The sequence below is a fragment of the Ochotona curzoniae genome, unplaced genomic scaffold, assembly GCF_017591425.1.
Source record: "Ochotona curzoniae isolate NIBS_2020 unplaced genomic scaffold, NIBS_Ocur_1.0 scaffold_3835, whole genome shotgun sequence".
Classification (NCBI taxonomy): domain Eukaryota; kingdom Metazoa; phylum Chordata; class Mammalia; order Lagomorpha; family Ochotonidae; genus Ochotona; species Ochotona curzoniae.
In genome coordinates, this window is record NW_024467114.1 from 14444976 (window position 1) to 14461900 (window position 16925).

The 16925-nt window shown below is 34.8% G+C and overlaps 1 protein-coding gene across 8 annotated transcripts in view; it reads left to right on the top strand.

Annotated features, from left to right (window-relative positions):
* The window catches only part of PHF14 (PHD finger protein 14), a 114445-nt gene that overhangs the window by 40234 nt on the left and 57286 nt on the right, over positions 1–16925 (top strand). For all 8 annotated transcript variants that reach the window (XM_040965006.1, XM_040965007.1, XM_040965010.1 and 5 more), the window contains 2 exons: positions 4379–4429; positions 4553–4674. In XM_040965006.1, coding sequence (XP_040820940.1) covers positions 4379–4429; positions 4553–4674 — 173 coding nt within the window. The remainder of the gene's footprint in view (positions 1–4378; positions 4430–4552; positions 4675–16925) is intronic.

The following is a 16925-nucleotide window of genomic DNA, read 5'->3' on the forward strand; positions in this document are numbered from 1 at the left end:
CCATCCCAGTGCTTGCAGGCAGTGGATTAGCCAATTGAGCCATTGCACCGGCCTGATGCACTAATTTTTTAATATCATTATTTGGAAAGGGATTTAAACAGATGTTTAATCTGTTTTACATTTTACCTAATACTGTGAGTTTTTAGCCTGTTCATCTTTGAGAGAGAAATTCAAGTAATTTAGAATCTACTTCCATCACATTTATGTTTGAATTAATATTGTATGCTGCAGAAGCTATTTAAGTGTTAAGATGTGAGGCCTCAGAGTCTGAAAGCATGAAATGTTCCAAATGTGTACTGTTGGGTGCTAGTGTAGGAACAAGTTAAACTAGTGAGATTTACTGACATGACAAAACGTTACTGTATTTTGTATCTCCATGTCTTGTTTTGCTCATCTGTATGATAGCCTTTTGAGTTGTTGCAATTATGAAAAAGAAAGGTGGTTGATGAGGGTTGTGGGTGTCCATCAGCTGTTGTCACATTAAGCAGGTACTGAACAGATTACATAAGGTCTATCATAAATTCTTAGACGAAACTCTAGCAGACAGTGTTGTGGTGAGCTAAAACATCCTTAGCTCACTTTGCCTAGAGATCTGGAGGAGTTATTTTGTCTGATATAATCTTCAGAGGCCAAGAGGCTTCTTTTTTGCTTTTTTTGGCAATCCACCATCTTATTTATTTCTTGAATTATGAAATAAAGAAAATGAAAACAGATGTAGCTTCAAACTTTAACTTACTTTACATATATTGTTTTATATTTATTGATATTGTGGGATTTATTGCATGAAATGTGTATTTGTATATTTCTATCTTTCGATTTTGGTTACAATAATTTACAGTAATAGTGAAATCAAATTTATTATGGTTTTCTTTTTGTTATTGCATGTATTTTTTAATCCCCATAATAGGGATTAAATTAGGTAAAAATAAACTCCACAGCCAATTGGCCAGAAGGGAGACACTCTTGTTTGCTGACGAACAATCCATCTGTTTTTTGCCAAAAGCCAAAAAAAACAGATGGCACTTGTTCACGCCTTATCTGTATATCACAGAGACCGTTTTTCTTTGCATACTTTATGACTTTGATGTAATGATTTAGTTTCAACATAATTTTTATAATTTGAGAAACCAAATCTACATATGTATATGTAGATACATAGATAAAATGAATAAACTTTATAATAAAGCATTTCTGCTTACAGAAAGCTTCTGGCATTTGTTCTCCACTGTGCAGTTTGACAGATTTAAAAAAAAATCAGATTTTTATTTAAAAGGCCAATTTTACAGAGAGAAGCAGATGGTCGTGGTGGTGGGGGGTCTTTCATCTGCTCACTCACTCTCCAAATGGCCACAATGACCCAAGCCCAGCTGATCCAAAGCTGGGAGTCAGAAGCTTCCAGTGGGTCTCCCACGTGAGTCTCGCTCAGGTCGTAAGCAGGGAGCTGGATTGGAAGTGGAGCAAGCTAGTTGATGAGCTCAAGGCTGAGGATTAACCTACTGTGCTGTTGGCTTGGTCCCCTGATAATCTTTAAGGTTTGATTTAGTTTTCCCAATTGACGTTGAGTTTGGAATTTTACCTGTGAATTAATCTGTTCTTATATATAAATGAAATAGGGAAGCTTTTCTTAGGACTCATCTCATGAAACATGGCCGACTTAATAATCATTGATGTGTAAACATTGATTTGCTATTAAAAAATTCAGTTGTACATTCAAAAAAAATGGTGAGTAAATAGGTGAAGCATTTTTAGTGATATCAAAGATATATGGGCACTAATTGTCTAATTTTAATTTATTTCTTTTCTCAAATGAATTGTTGTAAATACACTTGGGAATATTATTATGTCTTAACTTAATTGTAAATTAAAATAACCCCAGCTCTTAAAAAAAATAGATAGATTTAAGTATTTAAGTATTATACATTATTAAAGTGATGTCTAGGTGCTGAAATAGTTTTAGTCTCTTTCAGTACAAATCTGTTGTCTGTAATGCTATGCCCGTCTCACCTGTCAATCATTTTCCTGCCTTTTCTCCAGTCAGTGTATCGGACACAGACTAACAGTGACGTAATATCAGCTGATGACATTTTCATTGTTCTGTAGACAAATAATAAAAATTAAAAAAAAAAGACAACAATTGGAATGTGTCAAGATTTGGAGTATTTTAAACTTCCGTTTAGCTTTTTTTTAGCTTACTAATTACTTTTCAAATGTAGCACAATTTGAAATTGAGCCCTTAATGAAGGAGTCATTTGGATCTTCTATTTAAGGTATCTGTATTAGTTCTAAAGAATGTGTTTGTTAGGTAAAATTATTACATCTTCATCATGCTTTTCTTCTCCTGCTACTTTGTTTCCAAAATAGTTTATATCAGCTTAAATATTTATCAGTGAATGAGCACCAAATTGTGAATATTTGTTAAATTAGCCAAATACATGTGTTTCTTTGAGCTTTTTTCTCTTTTTGTTTGACACAACTTTCCTGTCTGGTAGACTCCTGTGTCTTTCGATCCATTTTGGTGTACCTTATTTGCTGTGGTCTTTGACTTCTCATGGTTACAGTTTTGCGACTTCATTAAAACTGAAATAAACAAATGGTGTAACTCAATATCTTCTTGCTTGGAGGATTTTATATTTTGAATAGTTTGGATTAAGTCCTCTTGCTTTTTCCCTTGGTAATATTAGTGATATAATAAATACTAACAGAGTGTGTCCATCACTTTCATTAATTCTGCTTATCTTTTCTTGGACTAAATTATAAATCTTATATTTAATATGGAAGGGAAAAACCAGTGAATTTAGAATTTGAACAAACATATTTGAGGTTTACCTTTGTGTCTTATTAGGTATATCAAATTAGCAAATCATTGTATCATCTCTGGACTCCTTTATCATAATTCTAAGATGATTTTATTTCATATTCTTGTAATTTTGTGTCTCAAGCTGGAAATTATATTTATGTTGCTTGCGTTATTTAAAAATACTACATGAATGTATCCATTATTATCCCTTGCTGATAAATGCATTTATATTAAAATGATTGCTTTAAACTTTCCAAGTCATACTTGCTCATTTTAATTCTAGCATTTCAATAAAATAAATACCTACTCACATAGAAGGAGTTTTTAAATATAGGAGAGATGCAACTGTAGCACTGTGTGATAGAATCCTTAGTTGTCGTATTGTCATGTCACTAATTGATATATGGTATGAAACAAGCACCACTCGTGGAATCACAGTTGGTGTGTGTTAGATATGTTAAGTTTGAGTGTAAAAAGGTGAATATGCTGTGGTCCTTAGAAGTTTGGTGATGAATTATATCAGGTGACAGAAACCAGGGCACTAAAGGGTAAGAATGTCATACAAAGGGAAGAAATGAATATAGAAAGAGCTAGCTGTAAGGTTTCTGTTAGAACTTGTGGAAGTATTGTCAGCATCGAGGACTGTTCCATATTAGTGTTTTTTATTTTTCTTAATTGATTTATTTGGAAGACAGTATTACCGAAGGAGGGAGGGAGGAGGAAGAGGAGAAGAGAGAGAGAAAGGGAGAAAGGGAGAGAGAGGAACAAACTTCCTCTTGTTTCACTTCCCTGAATTTCACAATAGCAGGCGCTGTGCTTGAATTCGGGCTATGGGTGTCTTAACCTGTGTATTAATCTCTAGCTGGACACCCAAACTGACTCTTGATAATCTAAGATATGATTAAACAGCATGTAATTAATCATTTTATTAAATAGCATGACACTGGAAGAATTAAAATGATAGAACTTAAGAAAACCTATATATTAAAGTGATATAACTTAAGAAAATCTATATATTAGAAAATAATTGCACTAGCAATTACTGAGTAGTGATTGTAACTTGTGAATATTCTGAGATCTCAACTGTTAAAGTCATTTCTGAGAATTGTACCTGTTTTCCCATCTGTAAAAGATGGTGTTCTGCATATAGGGATTGTAAATCTATGGAGGCTGTGCTGGGTAGGTGGAGATTTTGATTGCATTGACTGAAAATGCGACCATGCTTCCATTCCTTTATTACCATGCACACACATGGACCAGTGGTCAGTTGATGCAGCTTGCCTCCGGGTTTAACATTCTAACCTTTTACGTGTCATGACAATCATGAAGTATTGAGAAAACCTTTCAAGATAATGTTACAGAATTTATTTGTCCGATAGTTCTGTTAAAATTCTGCAAATTATATATAATTTGATTTGATTTACAATTTTTTATGCAGGTTGTAGAAAATGCATAGAGTAATGCAGTGTTAACTAGAAATGTTAACTTTCCAACAGTATACCTTAAGCAGTAACATTTGACAGACAAAATTTAATTGTATTATTAATTTAACATTCAGTATTTTTGTGGATTTTCCTTTAGAGAACCAGAGGACGAAAACGAAGCTTCATTCCTGAGGAGGAAAAACATGAGGTTGGAATAAGTTAAGCACTTTGGACACAGTCTCAACTTTGAGTAACTTTCTTCCTTATAATTGTCTCCCTTATATTCTAATTTTGTTTTGTTTTGATTTGTTTTCTTTTCCTCATGTGGCAGGAAAGAGTTCCCAGAGAAAGAAGACAAAGACAGTCTGTATTGCAAAAGAAGCCCAAGGCTGAAGATTTAAGAACTGAATGTGCAACTTGCAAAGGCACCGGGGACAATGAAAATCTTGTCAGGTATGTTGGATACTTGTCTCTGACTTTAAGGGAATTAAAGTTCCATGTTCATCATTTTCTCATCATGGAGGGAAAAAAACATAGTATACGAGCTGTTGTTAAGATCTTAATAAGTAAGCACAGTACGTTATAGAATTCATCTACTTATTAACCTGCCACACATAATTATGTCATAGTTATAGATGTAGTAAAATTGATAATCTTGCTTTGAATACAAGAGAATTTTCTCTTATAAAAGGAGTGGACAATAATACTCTGTATGCAGAGGTCACAAAAAAAAAAAACTTCTGAAAATTTTGTGCTAGGATCACTGTATTTGATCTCATAAGACGCTAGTCACTCAGCTCTGTAGGCATATGAAGAAAGTTGACTTTTTATTAACAGTAATGAGACCGATACGCAAAAAGCCCATCTGCACTTCCTTAGTACCAATCAGACCACATGTATTAAATGCTTCTCTCTTATGAAATAAAGAAAGGTGAAAAGGTGGCTGAGGTCGATTTTGGTTTTTGTTTAATTTCTCTTTCTTTGGTTTGTTTTGGCACTTTAAAAAACATCAAACATGCTGCTAGCCCAGAGTCACATCTGAGTCCACACGTTGGCTGTTCGTGATGGTTGGTGACTGTTAATTTTGGTCATTCGCTTCTTTTGCTGCGATGAGGAAACTGTTTGGAACACTGAATGAGATTGGGGAATGAGTTGGTAAACAAAAAGAGCTCATTTAAAAGATGCATTAGTCTTCCAAAGCGCAATTGCACAAAGTTCATAGTATGGGAGGGAACTCTTTTAACCGTTGTCATTTGGTAAAACTGTGTTAAATTGGCTGAAGACACAGAAAGGAAGCATTCCAAGAGTAATAAAGTTATATTGATAAAATAAATGTATCAGTATGCTGTAAGGTTTTAAATATTTACTCCCAAAATAATGTCAGTTATTTTAGTCATTGATAAAATAAATTCTATTTGTCTTAATTTCTCAAATAAAACTGTGCATTTAAAAATTTTTGTGAATTTTAAATATTATCACTGAAGATTAGGAGAAAATAATTATTCTAATCAAGACAGAAAAGGCTTTAACAAAGTTTAGGAAGTCTATATTATTTGGACAGTATTCTTTTGAAGTGATTTATATAGAATGTTATAGTTACCATCTTGAAGATTAAATTTATTTAAAATTAGCGTAAGATAATAGCAAGTTCAAGAGTTATATGTGAATAATTCTGTTTACATGGTATTTTTTTAATATCAAATTAATGTCCCAAGCACCAGCAAAATAAAGACAAATAAATGAACAAATAAATGAACAAATAAATAAAGAAACAGTGTATAAGCACAAATTCTTATATTATATAAGCACAGATTCTTTACAGAGAAGTTCCTTCCATTTTGAAATTTGAGTTGAGGAACTTGATCCTTCGCAGTTATCACAGAGAGCTTTAGAACCAGTGCTCTACTTTTAAAGTGTTTGTGCCCTCATGTGCCTGTGTTATGTCTGCCCTTGGATGCTGGGTTCAGTCAGGCCTTTTTACCATGGAATCTACATGTTTCTACTAGGTTCCCCGCAAACACACACTTACTTTAAATAACCTAGAAAATGACTAGAATTTATATTTGAAAAATTATTTCATCATATATTTGCAACCTGTTAAAGTTTAAAAAAAATTGTCGTATAAAAATGGGTACCAGTTTTCATCTCATCTGTCTCAGGTTTCTGAATAGCCTTTCTCACTGATTTCATTATTTTTTTTTCAAATAGAATTTTAAGTCTTGATTGCATGATTACACCTTCTAGAAGGTAAAGACTTTTGGTATAACAGAAATTATGAATATAAAATGTCCTTTTTCTTGGTTTTGTTGTAGGAACTTACTATCACAAATTTTTCTGAAAATGCTTTAAAGAAGTAATGAAAAGGGAGTTAAATATTTTTACTTACATTCTTGAAGACAAGATAAGCTGGATATAAAATATTTCTGTAGAATATTTCATGGTTTTAATGGTGTCTTAAAAAATTATAGCTTAAGCCCTGTTGCTCTCGTATTAAGTGAAAATTTTGCATTATGTAGAATTTTATGTTTAATAAAAATAACCTTATAGCTTTATATTTTTATCTTTTGTAACATCTCATTAATTTGGTAATTAGCACCATTATTGCTTGAAAAATCTACCCCTCCAGGTCCACATTTTTATGATAACATTGCAACTTAAGTATTATATTAAATGCTACCTCTTTATGACTTTAAGAGGCTTTAAATAAAGCTTAATTTTTTTCAAAGACATATTTGATGCTTGGTCAGGTACATAACACAAATTGTGTATGATTATTAAATCATTTGAATCCTGGCAAGTAATCTTTTATAGAATATGCTTTAATGAGTTTATAAGTTTCTTTGAACTGAGGCACGGAACACATTAGAACCTCTTCTGGAGCTCTGACTTTTAAACCACACTTCTCTATGTAATTCAGGCTACACAGAAAAATGTCTCATTTATTTTCATTGCTTTTTCAGTTATTAACATATGTAAATTTACATTTTTTTGTGTCTTGGGAAAGTGCATGCATTTGATCATTAAAGTGTAAGTAATGGGTCCTTGTTATGTTTTGCTTTGTTTATAAGTTTTTTTTTCAGGTCTGTGACAAATAATTAAGCGTTTCTTTACATCAGTTTCTCTTCCAATTTGATGTGACTAAAATCTGTGCTCCATACTGTGCAAGCTGCGAATGCTTGCCGAGTGGCGGTCGAAGCCTTTCTCTGTGAGACAGTAGGACAGTACTGTTACATACCAACCCACAGATACAAGGATATGTGTGTGTTGAAATAAGGATCGCAGCTGATAATTACAGTAGATGCTTATTTTTACCTCTTAGAAAATATATGTAACTTGCTTCTATATATGATTATTTTAGAATACAGAGAACAGTTCAAGAACAGTTAGTGTGCATTCTTTAATATGATTATACTGGACTGTTTCTCCTAGATGTGAGAAATATGAAAATTATCAAAATCTTAAACAGAAAAATAATTTGTAGTATCTTATGGAAATAAAAAACATAGAGGTTGCATTTGTCAGTCAGTTAAAATGTGCCTAGGAAGTTCCAGTTAAAATACATATTATGTTATTTAGTACAATTTAAATGCTGAAGCCTGTATTGAAACTTTTTGTTGGAATGATTTTTTTTTTTTAAGCAATGCATTAGTTTGCAGTAAATGGTTTTGGTTGGAGGTTATGTGTCCATTTGTTCATGACTTTATTTTTATTTCCACAGCTCCTGGCACATTTAATACTCAGAAAATACTTAATAAGTGAATAATGATAAATCAATGATGGTGCATAAGTTCAAATAGGGAATGATTAATTGATCTTTTATCAAATCACCAAAAACTCTCACCATTATAATCCAATCACAGAGCCAGATGAGCAGCTAAATATAAAATAAATATTTGAGGAAGATGTTCAAAGGCTTTACTAAAAAAAGATTGATTTTAGTAACTAAAATATAATGAATGACTTGTTTCTTTTTTTAGCCTGTCTATTAGATGTAAAGTTAGAGCCACAGATTTGACATTGGTTGCTGCATCTGTGTAAAATTAGAAATGAAATCATTTCTCTCCCTGAATTTGTTGGATTTTCAAAGATAGATTTTAGATGTAAGTCAGACTCTTTTCTCCTTTTCTTTAAAATCAAATTAGCATTCAAAATTTTTAACCTCAAATACAGTCTTTACTGTGTAAACTCACTGTGGCACATTTTGTTATCTAATAAGAGATACAAAGGAATTCCGTACACCTGAGAACCTTGGAATACATATACTGTCTCAGGTGGGATGCTTCCCTTTATTTTGCAGTGTGGTCACTTACCAGAATGAGCGGTGAGTCTCCTTCACAGCTACTTCCACATTATTAGCTGCTTGCCACACCTGCTCTTTATTGGAGCAAATGGCAGATTACATCAATTTTGAACCACTTTGGTTTCTAAATAATATTATTACTGCTTTTATTTATTTCTCATTTAAAAATATTTTTAGTTCTCTCAAGGGCAGAGAAAGAGAGAGATAGTGGAAGGCACACAGAAATTTTCCATCTGCTGGTTCACTTACCAAGGGAAGAACCTGGCCAAGCCCAGGAACACAGAAGCCCGTCCAGGCCTCCCCAAAACCGGGCCTGTTGCTTGCCGTTTCCCAGAGTGCTGAAATTGGTAGTGGAATTGCTGGACATACGGCAAGTCTGTGTTTAGATGTTTAAGAAATCTGTACAGTGCTTTCCGCAGTGGCTGGACTGATTTAGATTTCCACTAAGGCTGTAAGGCATTTCCCCACATCCTTACCAGCATCTGTTCTGTGTTTTTGCGGCTTAGCTGTTCTGACAGGGATTAGTGTAGTGATATCTCATTATACTTTTGATTTGTTTTTCCCTGACGCTTAGTGAGCATTTTCTCGCGTAATTCACGTTTGCCGTTTGTATTTCTCCTTTTGAAAAATGTCTGTTGAAGTGCCTTGCCCATTTCTCAACTGGATTGGTTGTTTTTTTGTTGTTAAGTTTTTAAAACTTGCTGATATATTCGAGATATTAATCCTTGGTTGGGTCTGTGGTTTGCAAATATTTTTTGCTGTTACGTTGCATGTCTCTTTCTTGTTTTCTTTGCTATGCAAAAGCTTCTGAGTTTGATAAAGTTCCATTTGTTTAGTTTTGCTTTTGCTGCTTGAAATGTGGCGGCCTTAAGCATGAATTCATCCCCTATACCAGTGTCTTGGAGTGTTTCTGCTACATTTTCTTCCAGCAAATTCATAATCTTAGTTCTTAAATTTATGTCTTTGATCCATCTTGAGTGAATTTTTGTAAATGGTGAGATCTACTAGCAACTTTTAAGATAGGTTTTACTTTGTCCTGTTTGTATTCCTAAGTCATTGATTAACATTGTGCCATTATTTTTTATAGGATTGAAATTATCTTGAAATTATGATCATTCTTTTATTAATCTTAGAATAAATGTCCTTAATCCAAAACACTGAACAGGGATGCTCTCCGTGTTAGCTAATGGCTTGCACACTTCATATGAAGTCTTATTAAGAAAACTTTGGAGAGATATTTAATCTAACTACTTTTAATGTTAGATTTACTATAGAAGACAAAGCTAAATTAATATATTATAGTATACCTGATTGTTTCTTGGCCTTTTGGCTAAGCTCAAGCATCTCTGAAAACATATGGGCATCCATAGGCCAAAAAAAAAAAAAAAGTTTTAAAGTCTTAAGGTTTACATCAAAAGGAAAAAAATGTTCTTCATTCTCAATGCAGTTGATGGAGTACTAGAAATTATTTGCAAACTTAAGCAAAGAAATAGAATCATAACCTTTTTGATATCTTATTATCTCATGTAAAAAAATTAATGCGAGTCCTTTTTACAATACAAACTGGGTATCAGTTTTCTAACATGCTTGAAAGCACAGGTGTTTTGGTATTTTATATTTTTTAGTGAGATACCTTGGGGATTGTTGAAGAAAAATTTTAATTTCTTTCTGTGTTTGACATTTAATTTATATTAAAAATAACCACTACAGAGCAGTTGCATTTTCAGAAAATTCTGATAGAATTACCAAACAAAAGCACCACTTAATATTTAAAAGTAAAATGAATTAGATAATGTTATTCTTTGTTACAATCTGAAATATTGAATATATTTTATCCCTATTTTAAAATAATACAGGTTTTAATTTTATTTATCAAACAGTTGCTTCTAAACCTTTGTGTAATCCTTACAAAAATAAATTACATTATGCAATATTCTCTAGTTTTGAAAGTTTATTGTACTATGCTTTTTGAAATCTGTTTATTTAGTGTGTTAGTCTTAATAAGCGACATTTGTAGTTGAATCATCTTAGCAATAGAAGTAAAACTTGTAAGATTGCTAATATTTAATATTTAATATGAATAGTGATCGACTATGTAAGTAAATCAGCCTGAAACAAAATAAACAGAAGTATTTCTAATTAGAAGGTGAGTAGGAAAAATCAATGCTAACAGGCTGTTAGCACTGTATAATAATATATAATAATGTATAATAATACATTGTTATGGCTGATTTTCTTAAGCTATTGTTAATTTATTCTAAAGGTAAAGTTTTATGAGAGGGGGATTCTGTTCGCTCTTCAAATGACTGCATTGATGAGGGCTGAAAAAGCTGAAGCCAGGAGCTAGAAATCCCATGTGCTCTTCCACCTGGGCGACAGAGGTCTCAGCATCCTGGCCATCTTTCTAGATGCATTTGCAGGGAGCTGGGTTGGAAGTAGAACAGCCAGAACTGGAAATGCCACGCATATGGGAGGCCTGCATTAGAGGTGATGACTTCACTCGTTGTCCCACTATTCTAGCCCCTTGCTGATAGTTAGGAGTGAAGCTAGGATTTAAAATGCACCCTCTGATATGGGGTGCAGGTTTCTCAACTGGCATATGAACTGCTAGGGCAAACCCTGCTACTAAGAGGACTTCTAATTTAGAGAAATGTTAGTGGTTTAGTGGGCTAACCTGCCACACGGGATGCCCATATTCCTGGATTCTGTTTTTCCTCTGCTTCCTGTTCAGCTTCATGTTATTGTTATTATTGTTTACATAGTTGAGAGGGATGCATGCCCAGGTGGACCCCTGATTAGGGTGGGGCATGTGGAGGTATGGAGGAAGGGAGGTGGCTCATGCTTCAGTTCGGTTTATTCTCCTGATCTGGAGAAGTAAAGATGCTATCAAACTATATCAGTCCCCAGGGACTTGATGATGCTTTAGAGACTGTGAGATGAGGAAGAGTGTTCCGACTCTATTACTTCAGTGGTTTTGATAGTTTTGAGATGTCATTGGATTTTTTGCACCAGGGTTGAGATAATCAGAGGTCTGTTTGCTGACCAAGTCCACTTTAGTGCAACACAGACCAAGCACATTGCTGCAAACCTTGTTCAGGAGAGTTGTCCAGCGTGTTCTACTTTCCATCCTCTGACATGGCACCCCACATCCTCTACTGGCCTAGATGTGCTGGCTTCCATGTCCCCAAGTACATCTGGACACACGCCCTCTGCACAGGCATCAGTAACTGGGGAGACCAAGTCTGAATATATGTACTCCAAGGTTGGAGCATATATCTTGTCATTTTCCTCTAGCCCAAGTTTGAGTGCAATTGGGGAGTCCTCCCAAGAAACCTCACCTGGAGTGACCTCAGGCTTAACTCTGTGTGTTCTAGCTAGTGCAGGGTCAGGTTTGGTCTGCCACCTGCACCAATCAAAGCACATGTTGGTAGTTGCAGCTGCCTTATTTATTCTACCTCCAGCCCCATCTCTCATGCAAACCAACTGGTGGTGCTGCAGCCCAGCCCAGCCCAGCCCTCCAGAGGCCTAGTCTTCATGCACACCAGCTGAAGCCAGTAACCCTTCACAGGCCTGCCCTGAGCTCTGGCTCTCGTGCTTACCAGCAGGAGCTGTATCCTAGCAAGGGGGTTCCTGAAGTCATCCTAGCAGGCCTGCTCCAAGCCCTGGATTGCATGAACTGATGTAGCACTTGCCTTTGTGGCCATCTGGGAGGTAAACCAGGAGGTGGATTCAATTTCTCTGTTTCTCTATTTCTCTCTCTCACTCACTCACACACACTGTTTTTCTCTCTCTCTGAATTTGTCAAATAAATAAATCTTTGAAAACTGGGGTAAAAAGGCTTGGGAGAGACCAGAAGACTAAAACTGGAAGGTTGAATTCTTGATAATGCTTTCCCAGAAAGACGCTTTGTAACAGTCACAAATGTGGGTAACTCTTCTTGAAGCCAGTTCTCATCGATGAAATGAACATTGTCTTAGCCTGATTTATTTTTTAAATTCTTATGTTTCATGATTTTGCAATACCAGAGATTTCAAAATAGTACAGAAAATCTAACTACATTATATTCTGGTGCAGAAAATGTTCAAATCTGTGCACAATATTTTTAATGATATGCATGGAAAATTGGAAGACCCTTGGACTGTAGGAATGAAAAAGAGAGAAATTTATAAATAAAATATTATCAAAATTCTGAGTCACAAATAAGCTTACCTCCAACATGATATTTTCAGTTATATTAGTAACTCCTAATATTCCTCCAATTTCAGTTTTAATTGTGTATATTATAGGCCATAACTTACCAAAAATATGTGAAGTAATAAGTGAGTCATCAGCTTTTAGTTATTTTAAGTCCAAGAGATGGATTGTGGTATAAAATATTTTCTTTAAATCTGAAGCATTTCTCTTTGTAAAACAAAACGAATTGACCTCTTAGAATAAAATGGCTTATATTATCTGAGCAAGTATTTGTAACACTTCTCGTATTTAATCTCCACATAACTACTGATTATTTTGTGTATATGACATATGATTCCTTTTCTTTGTCATTTTTATATGCCCAAGTCTATTTTGCAAAGCAGTTGCAAGGAGTAATCACTCTTATCCTAAGCTGAGATGAAGTGAGGTTACTAGTTTCCAAATTGGCTCTTTTTATTACAATGTCCTTAAAAGGATTTCAAAAAAATATAGTGTGTGTGTACACATACACACAGAGCAGGCTCATTTCAAAGGGGTTTCCTTTCATTGTGTTCTTTCTTTCCAGACTGAACTCATATATTGTTAAGAAAATACATAATCAAGAATTAGGTTGACATTGTGAGATGGCTCAGTAGCTGGCTTTCACCATTGCACATAAACAGAGTGGTTATTCTAAATCAGAGCATCACTTTCAGTGAGATAACCACTAAAATTGCTGCACCGTGGTTTCCCGAAAATGCCATAATCCTTCAAATGCCACATTAAGCTGAGAGAGAAAACCATCAGGAGAGCCGGCACTGTTACACAGAAGGACGAACCAAGTGGAAAGATGCTCTAGAAGAACAGTAACCTTTCCTTCGATGTGTGCATTCCCCATTACATTTTTGACACAAAATGTTGCAAAATGATTTAATAGTGGCATTTTGTTGTGCTGACTTTCATTTTCTTCATTAAAAAGGAACTAAAGCTAGAATAGGAGTGTGCAGGAAGAGTAACCAAGCCCTGAATTCTATAATAGGAATCTCTTCTCAAAAAAATTGATAAATGATTTTCAAAAGGTGTCTTTTCCTCTTTTGCATTGTATTTTACCGTCATATATAAAGTCATTTAGCTCTGCTGTCAAACATGTTTGTTTTAAAAAGTTTCCCCCCATGTTCTTTCTCCTTTTGTTTTTTCCCCCTGGTAACCTTGTTCAAAATGCTAGGCTAATCAGGTGTTAGTTTCATGTAACTCAAAGTGTGCTATTTTGGGTGAGCACTTGTGTGTGTCTTGCTAGATCTAATTGGACTTGTACGATGAAACAATAGCCCCAATGATCTAAAAGATGAATGCTTGTGGACTGTGGAAGAATACATTTCTATTATGAATGAATGTCTCATAGTTATCTATCTACATAGATTTATTAGAAATCTTACCTGTACCATTGAAAACAAGTTTCAGAGTTAAGGAGAGTAGCCCATAAAAGTATAGTTTGTCGCAATACTTTTGCAGTATTAGGTTTAGTATTAGATTTAGTATAGAGTACCTGGGTATAGGCCCTGTAATTAAAAAAACATTTGAAAAATCATGAGAATTTATTTTGCAAATATATATTTGTTAGCATGCCACTTTTTAGAAATTAATCATACAATGAAAATACATCTTTTGTCTCCCATAGGGAAAAAAAAAATTCCCGACAGACTAGCTGACAAGAGTATTCATGAAAGTTGCAATTACAATTTAGAGAATGGGAATGTAGCTGGGATTTCTCAATGAATGCGCCACCAGTGGTTCCTTTTCATGCAGCTGAGTTACTCTTTCAGTGAGAGACTTAATTGTTCTTCATGAACTCTGTTTAAGTTACATAATCTTTTTAAAACAAGTACTAACTTTGCTATTTTTCCTAAGTGTCTCAAAATAGAAAGTTTTGCACTTTGTTCAGGAGTTCCCTGTCTTCATTCTATCTTATTTAGTTACTTGGAAACAACTGTCTTGCCAGTCCAAAGAACTGATTAGTACAATAAGAAGTATAGATAAAAGTCCTGGGGGGAGAGGGGACATTGTTAGTGTTATGATTGGAATGTGCCCTATTGAGCAAATCATTGGAGGACCATCAGATACAAAATATTAGATTTTGATTTTACAGGAAATTCCAAAGATTTGAACCATATATTTTATTCATTGATCTCATTTAATAACAAGTTGTATTCATATATTCTGTTTGTGAATGGTGCTCCAACAGCAATGAAAATGATGTCTTTGAGACTGTTATCATCCTCCGCAGAGTGCTGCGAGGGATTTGACCCAAGGTGTTCGCAGAAAATGCACAAGAGGTACTTGTTATATAAAACAAAAAAGTATCCTCCTCCTTTAGGAAATGATACTTATGAAAGATAATGGAACCCTCAGAGCCAGGTATGAAAATTAAAGAAAGGTCACTTCTCTGGAGTGTAATTAGCCATGTCAGCCTCATGCAGCATGTCACTAATGTGTGTAAAGTAACAGCAACTACAGAATTGTTTCCAAGGGGATATACAGGAATTAGTACACTTTTTTTTTTAAGATTTTTATTTTTTATTGCAAAAATAGATATACAGAGAAGAGGAGAGCCAGAGAGAAAGTTTTTCCACCTGCTGGTTCATTCCCCAACTGGCCACAATGGCCAGAACTGAGCTGATCTGAAGCTAAGAATCAGGAGCTTCTTCTGAGTCTCCCATGCGGGTTTCAAAGGCTTTGGGCTGTCCTCAATTGCTTTCCCAGGCCACAAGCAGGGAGCTGGCTGGGAAGTGGGGCAGTCAGGATACCAATTGATGCCCATATGGGATCCTGGTGGTTGCAGGCGAAGACTTAAACCGCTAGGCCGTTGCGCTGGGCCCTAGTGCAAGCTTTATTTAACATTCATAATAGTAGTCAATGTAATGGTGAGAACTATGTGGAATTAGCATAAGTGCCTAATAATAGGGAATGATTAAGTGATTTACAGTAAACTGTGATTTTCCCCTGCTTTTAGACTACTTACGCAGTCATTTAAAAAGAAATCAGCTGTCAGGAAATCTTCATGTAAATTTAAATAAAAAAAAATTTTATGAACCTGATATAATTTTTATAAGTTACTTTACTTCAACCTCGTCTGTAGTTTTATAGATGCTTGATAAGGACTGTCTTATTTTTATAATTGGATAAAAATATTTGCAAAAAATTAATAAGTATATGTGGAAATCTGATAGGAAAATTTCAGTATTAGATGAGTAGGTATATCAGATTTAGGAAACCTAGAAAATGACTGAGCTGGAATCTCAGACTGCCTTAGAAACAATTTAGTAAAGACATACATGCAGAGCATGAAATAAAACAAATTTTATGTCTTAAATTACACAATTCATAAATTCTATTTTTTTAGTATTTCAACACTCATTTTGCATTGTTTGTAGTTAATATACACACTAAACACACTTTCCTCATTTGGTCAGTTCTGTATACCAGTGTTTAGTACCTTTTTTAAAAATTAAAAACATATTATTAGCCTTTTCCTAGTCTGATATATCATAAGTATAAGAGATAGCTAGTTTCTGAAAATTTTGTTTAAGAAGCAGAGTTAACAGAAAGAGAGAAAAAAAAATTCTCCACTGGCTTCAACAGTTGGGGCTGGTCCAGGCTGAAGTCAGGTACCTGGAATTCCATTCTGGTCCTCAGCGTGGGCGTCCAAGTACTTGAGCCATCTAGCAGCTTTTCCAAGTGTGTGACAAGGAAACTGGTTTGGAAGTGGAGCAGCCGGTACTTTAACCAGTACATTTGTATCCCCCATCTCCCCATCCCATTTCTATTGCCTCACAACTGCCTTCAAGGTTGGAAAGCTACATAATGATACTAAAGATACTAGTTTTCAAGATTCTGAATAATGAAAATTCTTCATTAATATAGACACCCAGAAAATTTTTAGCCAGTTGTAAAAATGCATGGTAGCCAATAAAGCCAATGGGCCTGGGCGGTCATTGTGATATAGCAAGCTCAGCTACTGCCTGTGATTCCAGCATGCCATGTGGGTACTGCTTCAAGTCTGATTGCTCCACTTCCAATCCAGCTCCCTGCTAATGACTTAGGAAAAGAAGTGGATGAAGTGCGTGAGCCGTGCCACCCACAGGGGAGGCCCAGAAGAGGCTCCTGGCTTCTACCTGGCCTAGCCCGGGCCATTGCCACAGGTTGGGAAGTGAACCAGCATGTAGAAGATGTA